At 34.0% G+C, this 17,089-nt stretch overlaps 1 protein-coding gene across 2 annotated transcripts in view; it reads left to right on the forward strand.

The window, feature by feature from the left end:
- The window catches only part of LOC110673061 (nuclear pore complex protein GP210), an 85,352-nt gene that overhangs the window by 47,135 nt on the left and 21,128 nt on the right, over positions 1-17,089 (forward strand). For both annotated transcript variants that reach the window (XM_021836063.2, XM_021836066.2), the window contains exons 15-29: positions 4,423-4,614; positions 6,147-6,206; positions 6,289-6,357; positions 6,673-6,819; positions 6,934-7,053; positions 7,341-7,460; positions 8,302-8,457; positions 8,542-8,604; positions 8,678-8,778; positions 8,992-9,400; positions 15,338-15,440; positions 15,522-15,634; positions 15,857-15,928; positions 16,652-16,727; positions 16,896-17,003. In XM_021836063.2, coding sequence (XP_021691755.2) covers positions 4,423-4,614; positions 6,147-6,206; positions 6,289-6,357; positions 6,673-6,819; positions 6,934-7,053; positions 7,341-7,460; positions 8,302-8,457; positions 8,542-8,604; positions 8,678-8,778; positions 8,992-9,400; positions 15,338-15,440; positions 15,522-15,634; positions 15,857-15,928; positions 16,652-16,727; positions 16,896-17,003 — 1,909 coding nt within the window. The remainder of the gene's footprint in view (positions 1-4,422; positions 4,615-6,146; positions 6,207-6,288; positions 6,358-6,672; positions 6,820-6,933; positions 7,054-7,340; positions 7,461-8,301; positions 8,458-8,541; positions 8,605-8,677; positions 8,779-8,991; positions 9,401-15,337; positions 15,441-15,521; positions 15,635-15,856; positions 15,929-16,651; positions 16,728-16,895; positions 17,004-17,089) is intronic.

The raw sequence follows: 17,089 nt of genomic DNA on the forward strand, positions 1-17,089 counted from the left end.
TCCTCGCGTGTTTATACTTGATCAATGTCACTCCCCTCGTATTTCACAAAATTTTAGGCTTTTGCCCTCTTATATGCTCACACACTCTTGCTTTTTTTCACTCTTTAATTTTTTCTTCTAGCTTTTTAAGGAGCTAACCAAACTCCCTCAAAATAACTAACTTGTAATATTCAACGAAATTGAAATTCAAGACAAGACTTAAGACACGAAATAAAGACAAGCAATAAAAAGACAAACGCAATGATAGAATGATAAAGGACTCTAAAATTCAAAGAAATGGAATGAGACACTAAATTATTAGAAATTGAAATAAACGAAGCACTAAAGAAGCAATAGCCTAAGTGAAAATTCAACAATTTAGGGTGTGTAGTGAACTCTAATTGTGCCGCATCAAATCTTCCTCTTTTTTTTATTATTTTTTTTTATTAACTAGTGGCAGACCTGAAATTTTGTAGAAAAAAATCTAAATTTTTTTTTTACTCTAATGGCAGAATTGAAATTCTGCAGATAAAATCTGCAATTTTTTTTTTTGGAAATAAGAGACACAAAAGGAAAGGGAGGAAGAAACAAGAAAAAAATTTTCAGATTAAGAATTACTGAAGAAAATGCAAAACATAAAGAAATAAGGAAATTGATGAACAAGTCACAAAATGAAATAGTACGATGAACACAGAACAAAAAGAAAACACAAAAGATTGATAAACCTGATTTGGAGACAAGGCTCTGATACCAAAATTGATGCGAATTTCAAGAACGATGTCTTGAAACCCACGAACATGTTTTGTTGATAATCCCAAGAAAGCAAAAATCAAGTTCAAACACTACGGAATACCTTGATGTATCAATTATAGAGAATTGAAAACCAAGATAATTCAAAGGTAGAATTAAGGATTCTTGACCCAAATTTTATAATCAAACAAGAACTAAGAATATCAAGATTGTTAAGCCCTACAAGATTAATCACTCTTGGAGAATTTAGTATAATTCAAGAAAGAATTTAAGAAAAATTCCTCTTGTATTAATTTAATAAAAAAATAATGTTCAATTGTAAAAGTATTAAGCTAGCCTTATATATGGGGTTGAAACCCTAAATTCCTAAACTAAAAAAATAAATAAATAAAACCCTAAAAACTAATAAAAAAAGCTGGAATGGGTTGCACTCCTATCTAAGACCCAAAAACACATAAATAAGGTTCAAAACACGCAAGTCTGACAAAAAATAATTAAATAAAACTATTCAGACCTATCCTAAATAAATAAAAAAAACACTAAATTTGCGTAAAAACTCGTCAATTCTGTCCAAATATTTCTTGATCATCTCCCACGCAAACTTAGATCAAATTAAGCCACTTTTCATCTTCTTGTAACCCCAATTTATTGATTGTATCTCCATATTTAGCTTCTTGTGCAACTGCTTCCTCAATCGACTCTTGCATCTTCTTAACTCTAGTCCTTGTGATTGGAGTTTCTTGTGCAATTGCATCTTGAATCATCTCACAAACATTTCTAGGATCTTGTCATTCTTGTTGATTTCTATCACCGTTCCCAAATCTCCCTTTAAGTTACACAAGATTTGTTCTAAGATTGCCCTAGGTTTAACTATTGGAGAAGAGATCATGGACTGAATTACTACACTAACAGAGTATGCAATGTTAGGACAATTCATTGTAAGATAATCAATTTACCAACCAGTCTTCTATACTTCTCAAGGTCTTCAAACGACTCACCATTTTCTTTTGTAAGTTGCAAATTGGGAGTTATTGGTGTACTACATTACTTAGTACCTAATTTTCCTGTCTTTGGTTAAGGTTTTCAATCGCAGTTGCAGCCATGTTCGTAGTTGCTGATCTATCACAAGTAATGAAATGGGCTTGCAATGGTCATAACGTAACGATGACAGTCTGTTGCTACACAACTCTTTTTTTTTTTGAAAATTTTGTAAAATTCATGAAATGAATAAATATTCAAAATATAATTAAAACTAAGATATACATCTAAATAATAAGCACAAATATATCAAAAAAATACATTAAATCCATCATTCTTATCCATTATTAGTATTAATCAATTTAAAAATAAAATAACTAACTTTATTACCACCAAAATAAGTGTCTAAGAGATTCTTGATTATCTTGACTTGATCCTAAGACTGAAATTAGAATCCTTGATCATTGGCTTAGGTTGTAAGCTTACTGTTTAATTTATGATTTATGAAAATCAATGTCAAGAGTTAATTTTATGATTATTTATTTGTCTTAAATTTTATCTTGCCAAAGCCTAACTTTATACTCAGCAAATATTATTAAAACTTAATTTTTTTTAATATTATTTTGTAATTATTTATGTTTTACTTAAAAATGATCCAAAAATGGCTAAAAATTAGAAAAAAAAAAAAAAACAATAGCTTATCCTTTAATCTCTTTCACTTGAAAACTACCTTGTCTGTTTGATGATCCATACTCTTGAGCTCAAAAATTTTAGGGAAATGAATGATTTCACTTGAGTTCTTTGTGGAGAAGATCGAGAGAAAATGAAAAGGTGCTAAAATAAACGAGTGAAGATAGTTTTTTGCCCAAAAAAAAATTCCCTCTATTGCATTACACATGAAAGAGGTTTAAAAAAAAAAGAAGCCAAGAATTTTTAGCTAGAAAAGTAACAGTTGTTATGATCATTACTTAATGGTCGGTAACAGCCGTTACCTTAAATAACTATCGTAACGGCCTTTACAGTTATAAATTTAAAAATCTATTACATAATGGTGGTAACGGTAATGATAAGCCTAAAAATTGTATGTAACGACCATTATTTAAAACCATCTCTCTACCAACAAGTCAATAACATATTTTCTTTGAGACAAAAATGCACCTTTCTTACACCTTGCCACATCAATACCCCATGAAATACTTCAAAAATGCAAAGTCTTTTGTCTAAAACTGGGTGTGAAAAAAAGACTTTAGAGATGAAATGCCTGCCAATAATAACAATATCATCAACATATACAACTAGTAAAATTATGCCAACCTTAGACTGTTTATAAAATACTGAGTGATCACACTTATCTTTTCTATTCCAAATTCTTGAATTGCCTCACTAAATTTCCCAAACCAAGCACAAGGACTTTGTTATAAACCATAAATAGATTTGCAAAGTTGACATATTTTCCCATACTCACCCCGAGCAACAAATCCAGGTAGTTGCTCCATATAAACTTTCTCATTTACATCTCCACGTAGAAAAGTATTCTTGATATCTAACTAGTGTAAAGGCCAATTTTAAGTAGCTGCCATAGATGTGAATAAGCGAACAAAGGCAAGTTTTGCTATTGAAGAGAAAGTGTCAGAACAATCAATGCCATAGGTTTGAGCATACCTTTTGGCAACAAAACATGATTTAAGACGCACCACAGTGCCATTAGGATTAATCTCTCCAGCAAACACCCATTTACATCCAATAGCTTTCTTCCCTGAAGTAAAGTAACCAAATTCCAAGTACCATTACCATCTAGTGTTACCATCTTCTCTTCCACATCAGCATGCTAGCCAGGATGAGACAAGGCTTCATGAACAGTATTAGGAATTGAAACAGAATCTAAAGATGCAATAAAGGAACTAGAAGACGAGGATAAATGATCATAAGAAACAAATGAGGAAGTAGGATACTAGAAGACAAGGATAAATGATCTAAATAGGAATACGATATATACATAGTTGACTTCCTTAGCAAGCTGACTGATATATATGGTTTCTTATGTTATAAGCATGTTTATGATATGAGACCACCGTAGAATTCAGATTTTATGCCAATGGTTGTTCTATATCAGCATAACGGAGGTGCTTTCTTAGATATAGTTGAAAATTTTCCCCATTTTGTGTAGGTAGTTTGTTAGCTATAGTTCTATATCATGAATTTGGTTCAAGTTTATTGGGATAACACATCTGGTTATTTTTGCCATACTCTATTATATCTCAAAACAAATAAACTGCAGTTCAAATTTTGGTAAACTGTGGTCTGTATATTCATCAAGAAAATAATAACAGTGTTATGCCATTTTATCATAAACAATGTGTTCTAAATTTTCACTATATGTTCCAATGTAAAATTTAATATTGCATAGGATACTATTTCAAGGTACCAAAACTAATCTGATATTCAAACTTAATGTCTCATTTAGAATGATGAAGTTTTGAGTTCAAATAAATTTAAATCAGCTAACTTGATCTTTAAAGACCTTTAGTGTATCTATGATAGATTGTGCAGAGAATATTGATTTTCATTGGAAAAACATATCTACATTTGTTGATAAGTGGACAAATTTAAGCGTCGTAGGCATGATGCCAATTATATAAAATTTAGAGTTGTGTGTCGGACAAATCATCTCCAATTCTATCATGTTAAATCTTACACCAGAACTTCTTCTGTCAGGTAAATTTGTCAATTACAGGGGGAAGCTGTCTTTTAGAAGCTGCTGTGAATGATTCTCATGTGGTAGAGGTTATTCAATCCCCACCAGGCATGCAGTGCTTTCATTTGACTCTCTCCCCTAAAGGGTTGGGGACTGCACTTGTGACAGTTTTTGATATTGGGCTTGCTCCTACTATTACAGCTTCTGCTGTGGTAATGTGTTTCTCCTTTTCTTTCTTTTTTATTATGCTGTCTAACATGAAAAATTTTCAGCTGGGTTGTAGTGTTGCCACATCAAAAATTTCAAAGTCTTCAACTAAATGCTAATTTTGATAAATTTATTATCTTAATATGTACTATCAAAGTTTATGCTAAATTTGCTATATATATTCAAAGGTTTCGTTTATGTTAGAAGAAATGTGGGATAATTTATTTTAAGCAAGGTAAAGAGGAAATACAAGATTAGCATGGCAGAAATGAGAATGCTAAGATGGATATGTAGAAATATGAGAATGGACCATATAAGAAATGAATGCATTTCTAAGAAGGTGGAAGTGGCAACCATTGAGGAAAGTTGAGAGGAGGACGAGTTGATTTGCACTTGTGCATTATGGACCATTATGTATCAATGCGCAAAGTTGGAGCATGTTGAAATTGCAAGAAAAAGGAAATTTGCAAGAAAAAGGAAATCGTGGGGGAAGAGTGGATGACTGTGGGGGAAGTAGTGAAAAGGGATTTTAGTGACCCTAATTATTTTGAATATGTAGCCCTACCCTTGTTGGAGTGAAGGAAAAGGATCTGTATACCAACGCCAACTAATTTGGAATTAAAATTTAGTTGATTAAGTAAAAGGGGCTATGCCACCGTGGTAGTGAGACATTATAACTGTCCGCACCCTTCATTTTAAATTATCAATAAAGTTGACCAACGCTTTAAGAAATAATCCTCAACATGAATTTTGGTGACCTCTCTCCCCGCCTTTTCTTTTGAAAAATGAAAATTGCAAATTAACCATTCTTTTCCTTGAAATGTATAAATTTTTGTCAAAGCCTACCTGATACTCTATATTTGCGTTTTCATTCTCTTGTATTGTTATGTTTTCACCTAAGAAGCATCCTTGAAGTGCTAGGGAAGGTTGTGTAAATCTTAGTGTTTCATCAAGTTTGGGTTTAATAACACCTGGATATTACAACTATGTTAGTGCAGCAGTGACATGCTTCTGGAGTTCTTGTTTACTTGGCTAGCATCCTTATTTGTTCTTTTCTGTTGATTTCGTTAGCCTACTAACCGTAATGATAATTGCTAAATGTCTGCCAACACGTGAACTTTCCAGCAGCTTGTATCATGTAAATGCAAGAATAGTCATCAGGCAGCTGTATATGTATGTTCTCAAATGAATTCTTTCTGATTTCAAAGACATATTTTATGTATGAGTCAATTGAAATTCTTTTATGATGCACAGTTAATTCAACCAGTAGAGTAAGTGAAAAAAGTAATTATATGGTGTTGGGAATTTTGTTTTTTAATCCTCGGTTATCAGTAATGATATATCTTGCTCATCCATATAATTAATATTTTTAACACGTTGTCTAAAGCATATGAGTTTATAACTCTCAGCTTCTCTTTTTTTCTTTCTTTTTTTTTTTTCCCTCTTATTTACTTATTTCTGATATTTCACATGCTGTAATTCTTGTATTCACTGTTCTACATACTTGTGCAGTTTCTCATGGGGCATATGTTTTCAGGTCCAAGTAGCGGAAGTAGACTGGATTAAGATTGTGTCGGGAGAAGAAATAAGCCTTATGGTGCGTTTTGTGGTATCTGACTTTTTTTTTTTTTTTTTTTTTTCTGAACTAATATTTTATCATTATACTTTCCCAATTTCAGGAAGGAGAGTCATCATCCATAGATCTAATGGCTGGTATTAAAGATGGAAGTATATTTGACACTAATCAGGTTTTAATTGATCTTATTTGATCAATTTACACTTTTGCGACAGCCTTTTTTTTTGTCCAGTTCATCTCATGTTGGCGTGCTCTTTAAACAAGATCCATTGGGAGACTTGCATTGAATTTGGATATTTGTAAGGGCATGCATGCTGAGAATAGAGACTTGTAAATTTTCTTAGCCTAGTTGGTCTCTCCTGTTTCATATTCAATGGTCTAAATTGTTTTCTGTTTCCCTGCATGGTGCATGCAGTAATTTTCATCTGAGCCATGTTTTCTTGTTTTAAGATCCTAAGAATTTTAATGTTTGTAAATTTTGTTGCAGTATGCTTACATGGAGTTTCATGTATGGATTGAGGATGATATAGTTGAACTTGTAGATGATAATGATATCCCAAGTTCCAGTGGTGGGCGCGTTAATAGACCAAACTTCAAAATTATTGCTAGAAATCTTGGGATCACAGCTCTTTATGTAAGTTCCTTGTTTGAGTCTATGCCAATATATATTGTCCATTGGCTTCCTTTATCATGTTTCTTTATTTGGCAACGCTTGATTGTGCCCATTGATGGTTGATCTTGAGATCAGGTCAGTGCCAAACAACAATCTGGACATGAAATACTGAGCCAACCAATAAAGATAGAAGTCTATGCACCATTGAGAATTCACCCGCATGATATATTCTTGGTACCAGGTTCATCTTATGTGGTATGATCTGGAATCTTTTGAGTCTCTCTTTTTAGATATAACTTTAAGTTTGGAGTGTGAAGAAAATCAACATAGAATTTCTTGTAGTTGCTGTATTCATATTTATATGCGACTCTACTTTCTCCACTAACTTCAGTTTTTTTTTTTTAAAACATTATTGTGCTAAATTATGTGAGTGCATAGTTCTCAATTACTACCCTTTTGTATTTAATTTAATTACTTAAAATATTTATCTTACTGTTCTTTTACATGTTTCTTGTTAATTGAATGACATGTTTTGTGCTTAGCTTACTGTGAAAGGAGGCCCAACTATTGGTGTGGATGTTGAGCATGCAACCTTGGATGACAGAATAGCAACCATTGACAGATCTTCTGGACAAGTATCTGCAATTTCACCTGGGAACACGGTAAGATATGATGCTCAGCTGAAACTCAACTCTTGTGAACCTTGAAATAGGAGTTCTGTATTGTAGCTTTTGTAACATTTATGTGGATTGGATTAAGACTTGGTCACGTTGAGTATCTTATGAGGTTAATTTTTACATACTTGAAGTGTTGATTGTTTAGCATCTTCTGGATGAATATCTTTTATTTATTTATTTTTATTTTTCTGTGCCTAAAATGGATGCACGAATTATCTTTCTCATCAAGAACTGGTTGAAATGTATGGTTGTATGAGATTGTAATTTGTATGTTCTTTTTAGGAGCAGTCTCGGTGCTCCATCATCTCTCTCTCTCTCTCTCTCTCTCATATGGTAGTGAATGGAGTCACCTGTATGCTACTATATGCTTTGGAACCATCCCCCTAAGCCTTGACAAATGGTAGGAAGGAGAATATATTTTTCTCCCTCTGTTTCTGCTTGCAAATGAATGTGACAAGGTCTGATTTGGACCCATCAACCTGTCTGAAATAAATGAGTTCTGATTTTTCACCCTGCAAGAGGATATTGACGGTACATAATGAGCTGTGCTATTTAGGATCAGGCTGTATGGTATTGGGATCGGTGTGTATATTTTTTTTTTTATGTATTGCAGTTTTGCCTATTTCATTTAGATAAAATAAGGAATCTAAAATGGCATCTCCAATTCAGTATTCTAATGAACCAATCAATCAAGTTCTGTCGATTGCCATTTCTCTCCATAATCAAGGAATTGCTGGCTCTTCAAATTGATCTTTTTCTTCAACTAGTTTGTGTTTATTTAAACGTAGCATGCTTGCCTCATTTTATTTATTGCTTTTATGGTCAGACAATCGTTTCCACAGTCTATGGGAATGGAGATGTTGTGATTTGTCAAGCATATTGTAATGTTAAAGTGGGAGTTCCTTCTTCAGCGATATTGAATGTACAAAGTGAACAGCTTGATGTTGGTCGTGACATGCCAATACATCCTTCATTTCCTGAGGCAAGAATAAGCAACCAAAAGCAGTTTCTTTATCAATTTCCCTTATTGCTTCTTGAGTTCTGACTGAGTTGCTTTTGTTGTCAGGGTGATCTATTTTCCTTTTATGAGCTCTGCAAAAAGTACAAGTGGACTGTAGATGATGAAAAGGTAAGAATAAGTGCAGTCTTGTTACTGTTGTTTCATCTTTCTTTACTCATATATGTCTGCTGAATGGATTCAGGTGTTGAATTTCTACAAAGCAGAAGGCTTAAATGGTGAAAAGAATTGGTTCCAATTGGATGACGAGAAAGAACTTGGTTTTATCAAAGTGTTGTATGGAAGGTATCCTGTACATCACAGTTTGTATAAAATCTGGAGCATAACTGATGAAGCAATTCTTCTTGTGCTATAGTTTTATAATTTGCATTCTATTTAGGATGTTTTAAGTTTATAAACCAGGCTAGTTTTTGTTTCCCCTTATAGTCTTTGGAGCTCATCTTCTCTATCCTCGTCTCTGTATAAGTGTGTCTCATGAGAAATTATCATTCATTCCAGTTCTGCAGGCAGGACAAGTGTTGCGGTTGCATTTACATGTGACTTTGTTTCTACTTCTTACTCACAGACTAGACTTTACAATGCATCCATATCGTTATTGGTTGTTCCTGATCTACCTCTTGCTCTTGGAGTTCCAATAACATGGATTCTTCCTCCTCATTACATTACATCTAGTATTTTGCCTTCTTGTTTGGAATCACATGGCCTATCAGATTGTCAGAGTCGCAAAGGAACAATTACCTATTCTTTACTAAGAAGTTGTGAAAAGAATGAAGTTTGGCAAAAGGATGCAATTTCTATAGATGGAGATAGAATTAAAACAATGGAGAGCACAAATCTCGCATGCATACAGGCCAAAGATCGGACAACTGGAAGGATTGAGATTGCATCTTGTGTTAGGGTTGCTGAGGTATTAATGTTAAAAAAGTATTATATTCATATTGTTCCGTCTATTTTCCTTCATGCAACTTATATTTATGTGATTGAGAATGAACAACTGTTTCTGCTTTCTAATATTATCTTTGACTCTTCGGTATATTATCATTTATTGCAATGTAAGTTGCATCTTGCATGCCTTTAGATAATAGATTTCAAGTGTCAAAAGTTATGCTGTTTTCTAAATTGGAAACTTTTGGAGTGATTAGCGTTTAACAAAATGGTAGTGTGTGCTTAAATGTTAGATTTGACTGTTGAAGTAGGTATTTTGGAGAGAAAATTCTTTTATTTCTATATGTAAAAAACTTTGAACACTTCCTCCTATTTATACAATGATTTTAGAACTAAAAAAGAATCCTAGATACATTAGAAGACTAATCACAGAAGGATGAAAGCAATTACAATTACATTCAAACTCTACAATGTTTGAAACACTCCTTAAGGGGATAAAACACAGGATTCCAATACTCTCCCTCAAGTTGGTTCATATATGTTACACATGCCCAACTTGCAGACCAAAGGAATGATTTACTGCTTAATCCTTGAGTAAACACATCGGCCACTTGTTCTTTTGAAGTAACATGAGAGACACATAAAGATCCATCCACTATTTTCTCCTTTATGAAGTGTCGATCAATATCAGTATGCTTGGTCTGATTATATTGAACTGGATTATGAACTATACTAATAGCAGCTTTGTTGTCACAATTCAAGGACAATTTATTTGTTTCTGATAGTCTTATTTCTTCCATCAATTTCCGTAACCACAGTAACTCACAAATACCCTGTGCCATAGCTCTGTATTCTGTTTCTGCACTGGACCTTGCTATTACATTTTTCTTTTTACTTCTCCAAGTGACTAAATTGCCATCAACAAAAGTACAATAACCTGATGTTGACCTCCTATCATCAAGAGATCCAGCCCAATCTACATCTGTAAAGGCTTTTACTTGGAGATAGCCATGCTTTGGAAAAAGAAGTCCCTTTCTTGGTGCAGATTTTAAATACCTTAACATGTGAAAGATGGCCTCTAAGTGAGGTTTTTGAGGATTGTGCATGTACTAACTCACTAAGCTTACAGCATATGCTATGTCTGGTTTAATATGAGAGAGATAAATCAATCTCCCAACTAACCTCTGATATCTTCGTGTCAACTGACTCCCTAACTCTTGCTTGCAACTTGTGATTAGCTTCAATAGGAGATTCTACTGGTTTACATCCCAAAATGCCAGTCTCATTTAAGAGATCCAATGTGTACTTTCTTTGAGAAATAAAAATCCTTCTGTCTGATTTGGCAACTTCTATTCCCAGGTACCTTAATTTACCCAAGTCTTTAATTTCAAATTCCTATGCCAAGCGTTCCTTTAGATGAACAATTTCTTCCTTATCATCTCCTATTACAACTATATCATCAACATAGACAATAAGCAGTGTGATCTTCCCTCTATGATGTTTCATAAATAGAGTGTGATTAGCATTGTTTTGATGGTACCCAAAGGAAGTCATGGCCTCATTAAACCTGTCAAACCCTGCTTTTGGTGACTGCTTCAAGCCATATAATGCCTTCTTCAATCTACATGTTTTTCCTTTGGTCTTTTTATCCTCAAATCCTGGAGAAATCTCCATGTATACTTCTTTTTCTAAATCTCCATGCAAAAAAGCATTTTTAACATCAAACTGCTATAGGTCCCATTTAAGGTTTACGGCACATGACAGTAAGATCCTGATAGTATTTATCTTTGTAACAGGGGCAAAGGTTTCCTGATAATCTACCCATATGTCTGAGTAAAGCCTTCTGCCACTAGCTTGGCATTATATCTTTCAATGGAACCATCTGCTTTATATTTCACAGTAAACACCCATTTGCATTCAATCAGTTTCTTTTACAATGGAAGATTAACAAGATCCCATGTCTCATTTTTTGAGAGAGTCTTCTTCTCTTCTACCATGGCAACGTTCCATTTTGAATCAAGGTATGCTTTCTTCCAATTCTGTGGGATAGAAACAGAAGGAACAGACAAGACAAAGGCTCTATATAAAGGAGATAAAGAATCATAGGAAACAAACTTAGATATAGGATGTTTGGTGCAAGCCCTAACTCCTTTTTTGTGAGCAATGGGTATATTAAGATCATCAACAAAAGAATTAAAATTAGATTGAGTATCAGGAAAAGGGGTCTTACCACATAATTCTACAGCTTCAGGATGTGCAGGAGCTAAATCCAGGGATTCTGACTGATTAAGTGTATCATGCTCAATGACTATATCTGTCTTATCACGACAAGAGTAAGTTCTTAAATCCATTCTATTCAATCTCTTTGTAGGTTGAGGAGTAATTGGTCTATCCTCACTACTCTTATTCTCACTACTCAGATTAGGTTCAAGTCTAAGAATCTCCCCCTGAAAAGGAGTAGGGAAGGTGACCTCTTCCTTATTGTTCTCCTCCTAAAGAGGTAACTAGAAATAGGGTTCAGATTCCCTAAAGGTGACATCCATAATTACAAAATATTTCCTTGAAGGAGGATGATAACACTTATACTCTTTTTGAGTACTAAAATAACCCACAAATACACATTTTATTGCTCTAGGTTCTAATTTCCTGACAGGTGACTTATGAATAAAGCAAACACACCCAAACACTTTTGGAGGAATAGTTTAAGAACTCTGACCTTTAAGAACTTCCAAAGGACTCTTAAAGTTTAGTGTGTGAAGGGGCATCCAATTAATAAGATATGTTGCAAAAAGAACGGCATTCCCCCCAGTAACACTTGGGAAGATACATTGTGAACATAAGGGATCTAGCCACTTCAAGTAAATGCCTATTTTTCCTTTCAGACACTCCATTTTGTGCACTAGTATTCGCACAATTAATTGATGTAGGATCCCATGTGAATCTAAATAAGATTGGAAAATTTTGTTCATATACTCTGTCCCATTATCAGTTCTTAAAATTTTGACTTGTGCATTAAAATGGGTGCAAATCATTTTATGAAATTGTTGAAAACATGAAAATACTTCATTCTTAGCTCTTAACAAATAAACCCAAGTCAATCTAGTGCAACAATCAATGAAAGTAACAAACCATCTATAACCAGATAATGAGACCTTTTGAGCAAGGCCCCATACGTCAGAATGAATAGTCATAAAAAGAGTCAAAGTTTTAGTATTTTTTGAAGGATAAGAATTCCTTGTGTGTTTAGCAAGTTCACAAGCATCACAAACTAATAATCTGATTTGCATGGTCTAAACAAAATGAGATATAACCTTTCTAAGGTTGAAAAAGAAGGATGTCCTAATCTTTTATGCTACTGAATGATCTCCTGATCAGCTCCTACTGAATTTCCTAGCAAAGCTTTAGGATTTGAGAAACCAACACAGTCATCCAGCAAATATAAGCTATCTTGCATTCTACTACTGCTAATCATTCTCTTTGTTTTCAGCTCCTGAAATATGCAATAAGTAGGAAAAAAAATTCAATTTTGTAATTAAGGGCTTTAATAATAGAGCTAACAGACAAAAGGTTAATAGGAAAACTAGGCACATGTAAAACTGAAGTGAGATTTATAGTGGGAGTATATTTAATAAAACTTGTTCCTGAGATACTGGCTAAAGATCCATCCGCTATGCGAACTTTATCTTTCTCTGAACATGGAGAATAGGTTGTAAATTTATTTGAAGAGCCTGTCATGTGCTTATTTGCTCTAGAATCTATAACCCAAAGAGATTTTTCAAAATTGGCAAGAAAAACATTACCTGATTTAACAAAATTAGAAGAGGCAACTGTGGTTGCATTGAATTAATTAACCAGGACATTACAAGGGAATTCTCTGATCCCACTGGCTATGAGTAGAACTACCAACTTCTGGTTTTGTATTATTCCTGGTAATATATCCTTGTGGTCCTCTAGCCTGAATAAATAACAAATACGATCTTGACCATGCAAGATAGTTAGTGCCATCAAACTTTACGGGACTAATATGTAGAGAAGGATTGTCACCAATTGGGCTTCTCTTTGTTTCAGTTAGGTCTTTTCCCTCAGACATTTGTTAAACAACAAGCCAAGAAAGAAAACAGCAACGATTTGCAAAAAAAATAACAGCGACAGTGAAAGGGAAGAAAGGATTATGGGATCAAAGGTGCAAACCAAGGGTTGGAAACAGGTGGGTAGAGGCGCGAGACCTTGGGAAGACTGCCGGAGGAGGACTCGGCCTGAAACAGAGCTTAAAAGTAGGCCCACGCACCGGCACGTGTGATCGGCAGCAAGAATTGAAATGGTGCGTGTGACCACGCGCAGTGCCAGAAGGAGCTGGTTTTTCGAGGACAGACTGATCGGCAACTGTCCTTCCTTCCAGGATGGGCGGTAATAGTCAACTCCCTCTTTGATTGTGCTGAGAAGCCTACCCTAGCAAACCCTAACTTTGGTTGCAGCAGTGTTTTACACCAAAAATAAATGGCTGAGCTCTAATACAATGTTGAAGTAGGTATTTTGGAGAGAAAAATCTTTCATTTCTATATGTAAAAAACTCTGAACACTTCCCCCTATCTATACAATGATTTTAGAACTAAAAAAGAAACCTAGATACATTAGAAGACTAATCATAGAAGGAAGAAAGCAATTACAATTACATACAAACTCTGCAATGTTTGAAACACTCCTAAAGGGGATAAAATATAGGATTCCAACATTGACCCAGTATCCTTACTCCATAGAGTATAGCTATAACATTGAAGTGTCTCAAAAATTTTCCTTAGTTTATATTTGGTAGGACATATTCAAAGCTGTTTTACAATACATGTCCCATTACTTTGTTTGGTTATATAGGTAAAGTCCAATGTAATGTGATGCCACTTTACATTATATAATTACTAGAACTAATGTAATGGCGCCCTTTACATACAAATCATGATTATTTTACTTTAGTACTTTTTTTGTAGTTCCACCATCCCCACCATTGTCCCTGTTGCCTTTGCTTCCATCACTTTGCCATCATCACCACCACCACTACCATCAAATAATTACATTACATTAGTTTTCATTTTTGCAAGCAAACATAGCAATAAATTACCTTTACATTTGGTTACGTTACATTCTACTAAACATCCTTAGTCCTTTACAAACTAGATTGTGTTTATGACACATTGTCAGTCTAGCGTTCTTGTGAGGTAGGTATTTCCCCAAAAGGAAAATATTATTAGTAGGCATTGGGGTGTGCAACCAAGTATAAATAAAAAAAAAAATCATTATAGAAAAATTAGGCGAAGTTAGGGAGGGGCTTTTCCTCTCCCTTGAGGCCTTCATGTTTCCCTTTAAGCATCATCGAGAGGTATATAATTGTAATAGTTGTGACTCGCTATGCTAACATATCATTATATTCTCAAAATTTCGAAAAAGTTTAACAGGTCTTTTTTGTTTGGAGATCTTTTAGTGCTGAAGGTTTTATATTTTCACTTCAATGCTCCTTCTGGCTGATGTCATTAAAATCATAAATAGTGGTGGCTGAGTACCATAAATTTCACAATTGAATACCATTCATGTGGCACCTACATATGATGAAAAAAGAAACATTTTATACAATGTGTAGTTTTACTTCTTATGGAATGGGTACTAAATATACATAACTTTAATGATGTCCAGCAAGATGGTAATGACTACTAAGGTAATAATAGAAAAATCTTGGTTAAGGGAATGAAAAAAAAGATTACGGCTCCTAAATTAGAAACCAGTAAACCACAAGGTTTGGTTATAAATTTTTTCCTAAATTTTCTCCGTGATGTGGTAACTTTGTAGCTTTAGCTTGGTTAATTGTGATACCTAACGCCTTTGCCTATTTCCTTTGACTGCATCTGCTCATCTTCTTGACGTTCTTGTGAAGAGTCTTACAAAATATTTCAATGCTGTGTATTCTGGTCAGGTGGCTCAAATAAGAATAACAAGCAAGGAGTTTCCGTTCCATGTAACTCATGTTGCTATCGGCGCTGAACTTGATCTTCCCATAAGCTATTTCGATGCTTTAGGTATTTAAGTTTTATAATTAATTTACAGTTTATATCTCCAGATTGAGTTCTCATCATTCTTGTGTTTTGTAATTTAACCAGGAAATCCCTTCTTTGAAGCACACAATGTTGTTTCCTATCATGCCGACACTAACTATCATGATATTGTCTCCATAGATGATACAAAAAATGGTAGTGGGGGAATCCATCTGAAGGTTTGTTGATAAAGTTAATAGAACTAATGAAATTGAGATAGGCAGGGACTTGAACGTTCTGCCATTTTACTTGTCAATTAAAATTAATCATACAAACTGTATTAATATGGAGCATCACATTTTGTCATACAAATGCACAACTATTTTACTTTTGCATGTACCTGCCAAAATTTTGCCAGCTGTGTGTGTAACTGAAAATTCTGTGTTCCTTTCTGGCTGAAGGCAATGCGTTATGGTAGAGCTCTTTTACGAGTATCATTCAGCAGTAATCCAGAGAAGTCTGACTATATGCTGGTAAGTATTTGTCTTTTTATGAACACTGAAACTATTTGCAACTTGGAAGTAATTCAGTGCAATCTAGCCATATTTTTCTTTCACTATCTCATGAGAATCTGAGTTTCTTTAAACTGTTGTCTAGGAAGGGAAAAAGAATTTAGGTAAAGAGCTTGCCTTTCCTTGCTGATGTGCTTAAGCTTGATTCGATTTATTATTTAGATCATTTTATGCCTCTTCTAAAACATTATAATCTCTACTTTAAATTATTTTTGGTCTTTCCAACTCAGTTCATTATATTCATATTATTATAATTAAAGACAAAAATGCTTTTTTTTTTTTTTTTTTATCTGGTCATAACCTGTTGTTTTACTTACTAAATGGTAGCAAGTGGGGTCACATCTTGGATGTCCTAGGTCAATCATCATGGTATAAGTTGATCGCTGCTAAGATATTGTTTGGAATTTGGACCGATCATCATTCTATTTCTTGCTCTGTAACTTTATTGATCGAGAATCACAGGTGCAAATTACAAGGGGTTTGTGAGCAACCTGCCTCATCTGCTTAGACTTTTACCTAGAGCATATGTTGTTTAATTATCAATAGTATTTAATCTGATCATTATGTTAATAGTAACTTGCATGCAAGTTATTGTAAATTTCCAGTCCCTTTTCTGGATCCCCCTTTTTGCAAATGTGAATACTTCAGTCCAGTTTAAGACACCTGAATACTTCATTTCTTCAGATCTCTGTTGGTGCCCATGTATTTCCTCAAAACCCTGTCCTTTGTCAAGGAAGTTCACTTGATTTCAATGTTGAAGGTGGGCCTACAACATTCACTTTAAATTTCCTTTTTGTTTCTTCTAAACATTTTTAAGTAACAGTAACTGTGTTTTTCATTTGATAGCAACAAGAAAAGTTCTTTTCACCTTTATATCTCTCCTAGGATATCATAATTAATTAATTGCTTATTTTCTTGTATGTGCTAGGGATTGATGATCATGTCTCTGGCCGCTGGCTTAGTGCTAATGAAAGTGTCATATCTGTAGATATGACATCAGGAAAAGCTGAAGCAGTTGGGATAGGTTCGACCCAAGGTGCTGAATTTAAAAAATTATACTTTCTTTATGTCGTATACATAAGTTCGAATAAAATTAATGTGAACTCTGTTTTTTCATTATTT

This window comes from Hevea brasiliensis, chromosome 18 (genome assembly GCF_030052815.1).
Source record: "Hevea brasiliensis isolate MT/VB/25A 57/8 chromosome 18, ASM3005281v1, whole genome shotgun sequence".
Lineage (NCBI taxonomy): Eukaryota > Viridiplantae > Streptophyta > Magnoliopsida > Malpighiales > Euphorbiaceae > Hevea > Hevea brasiliensis.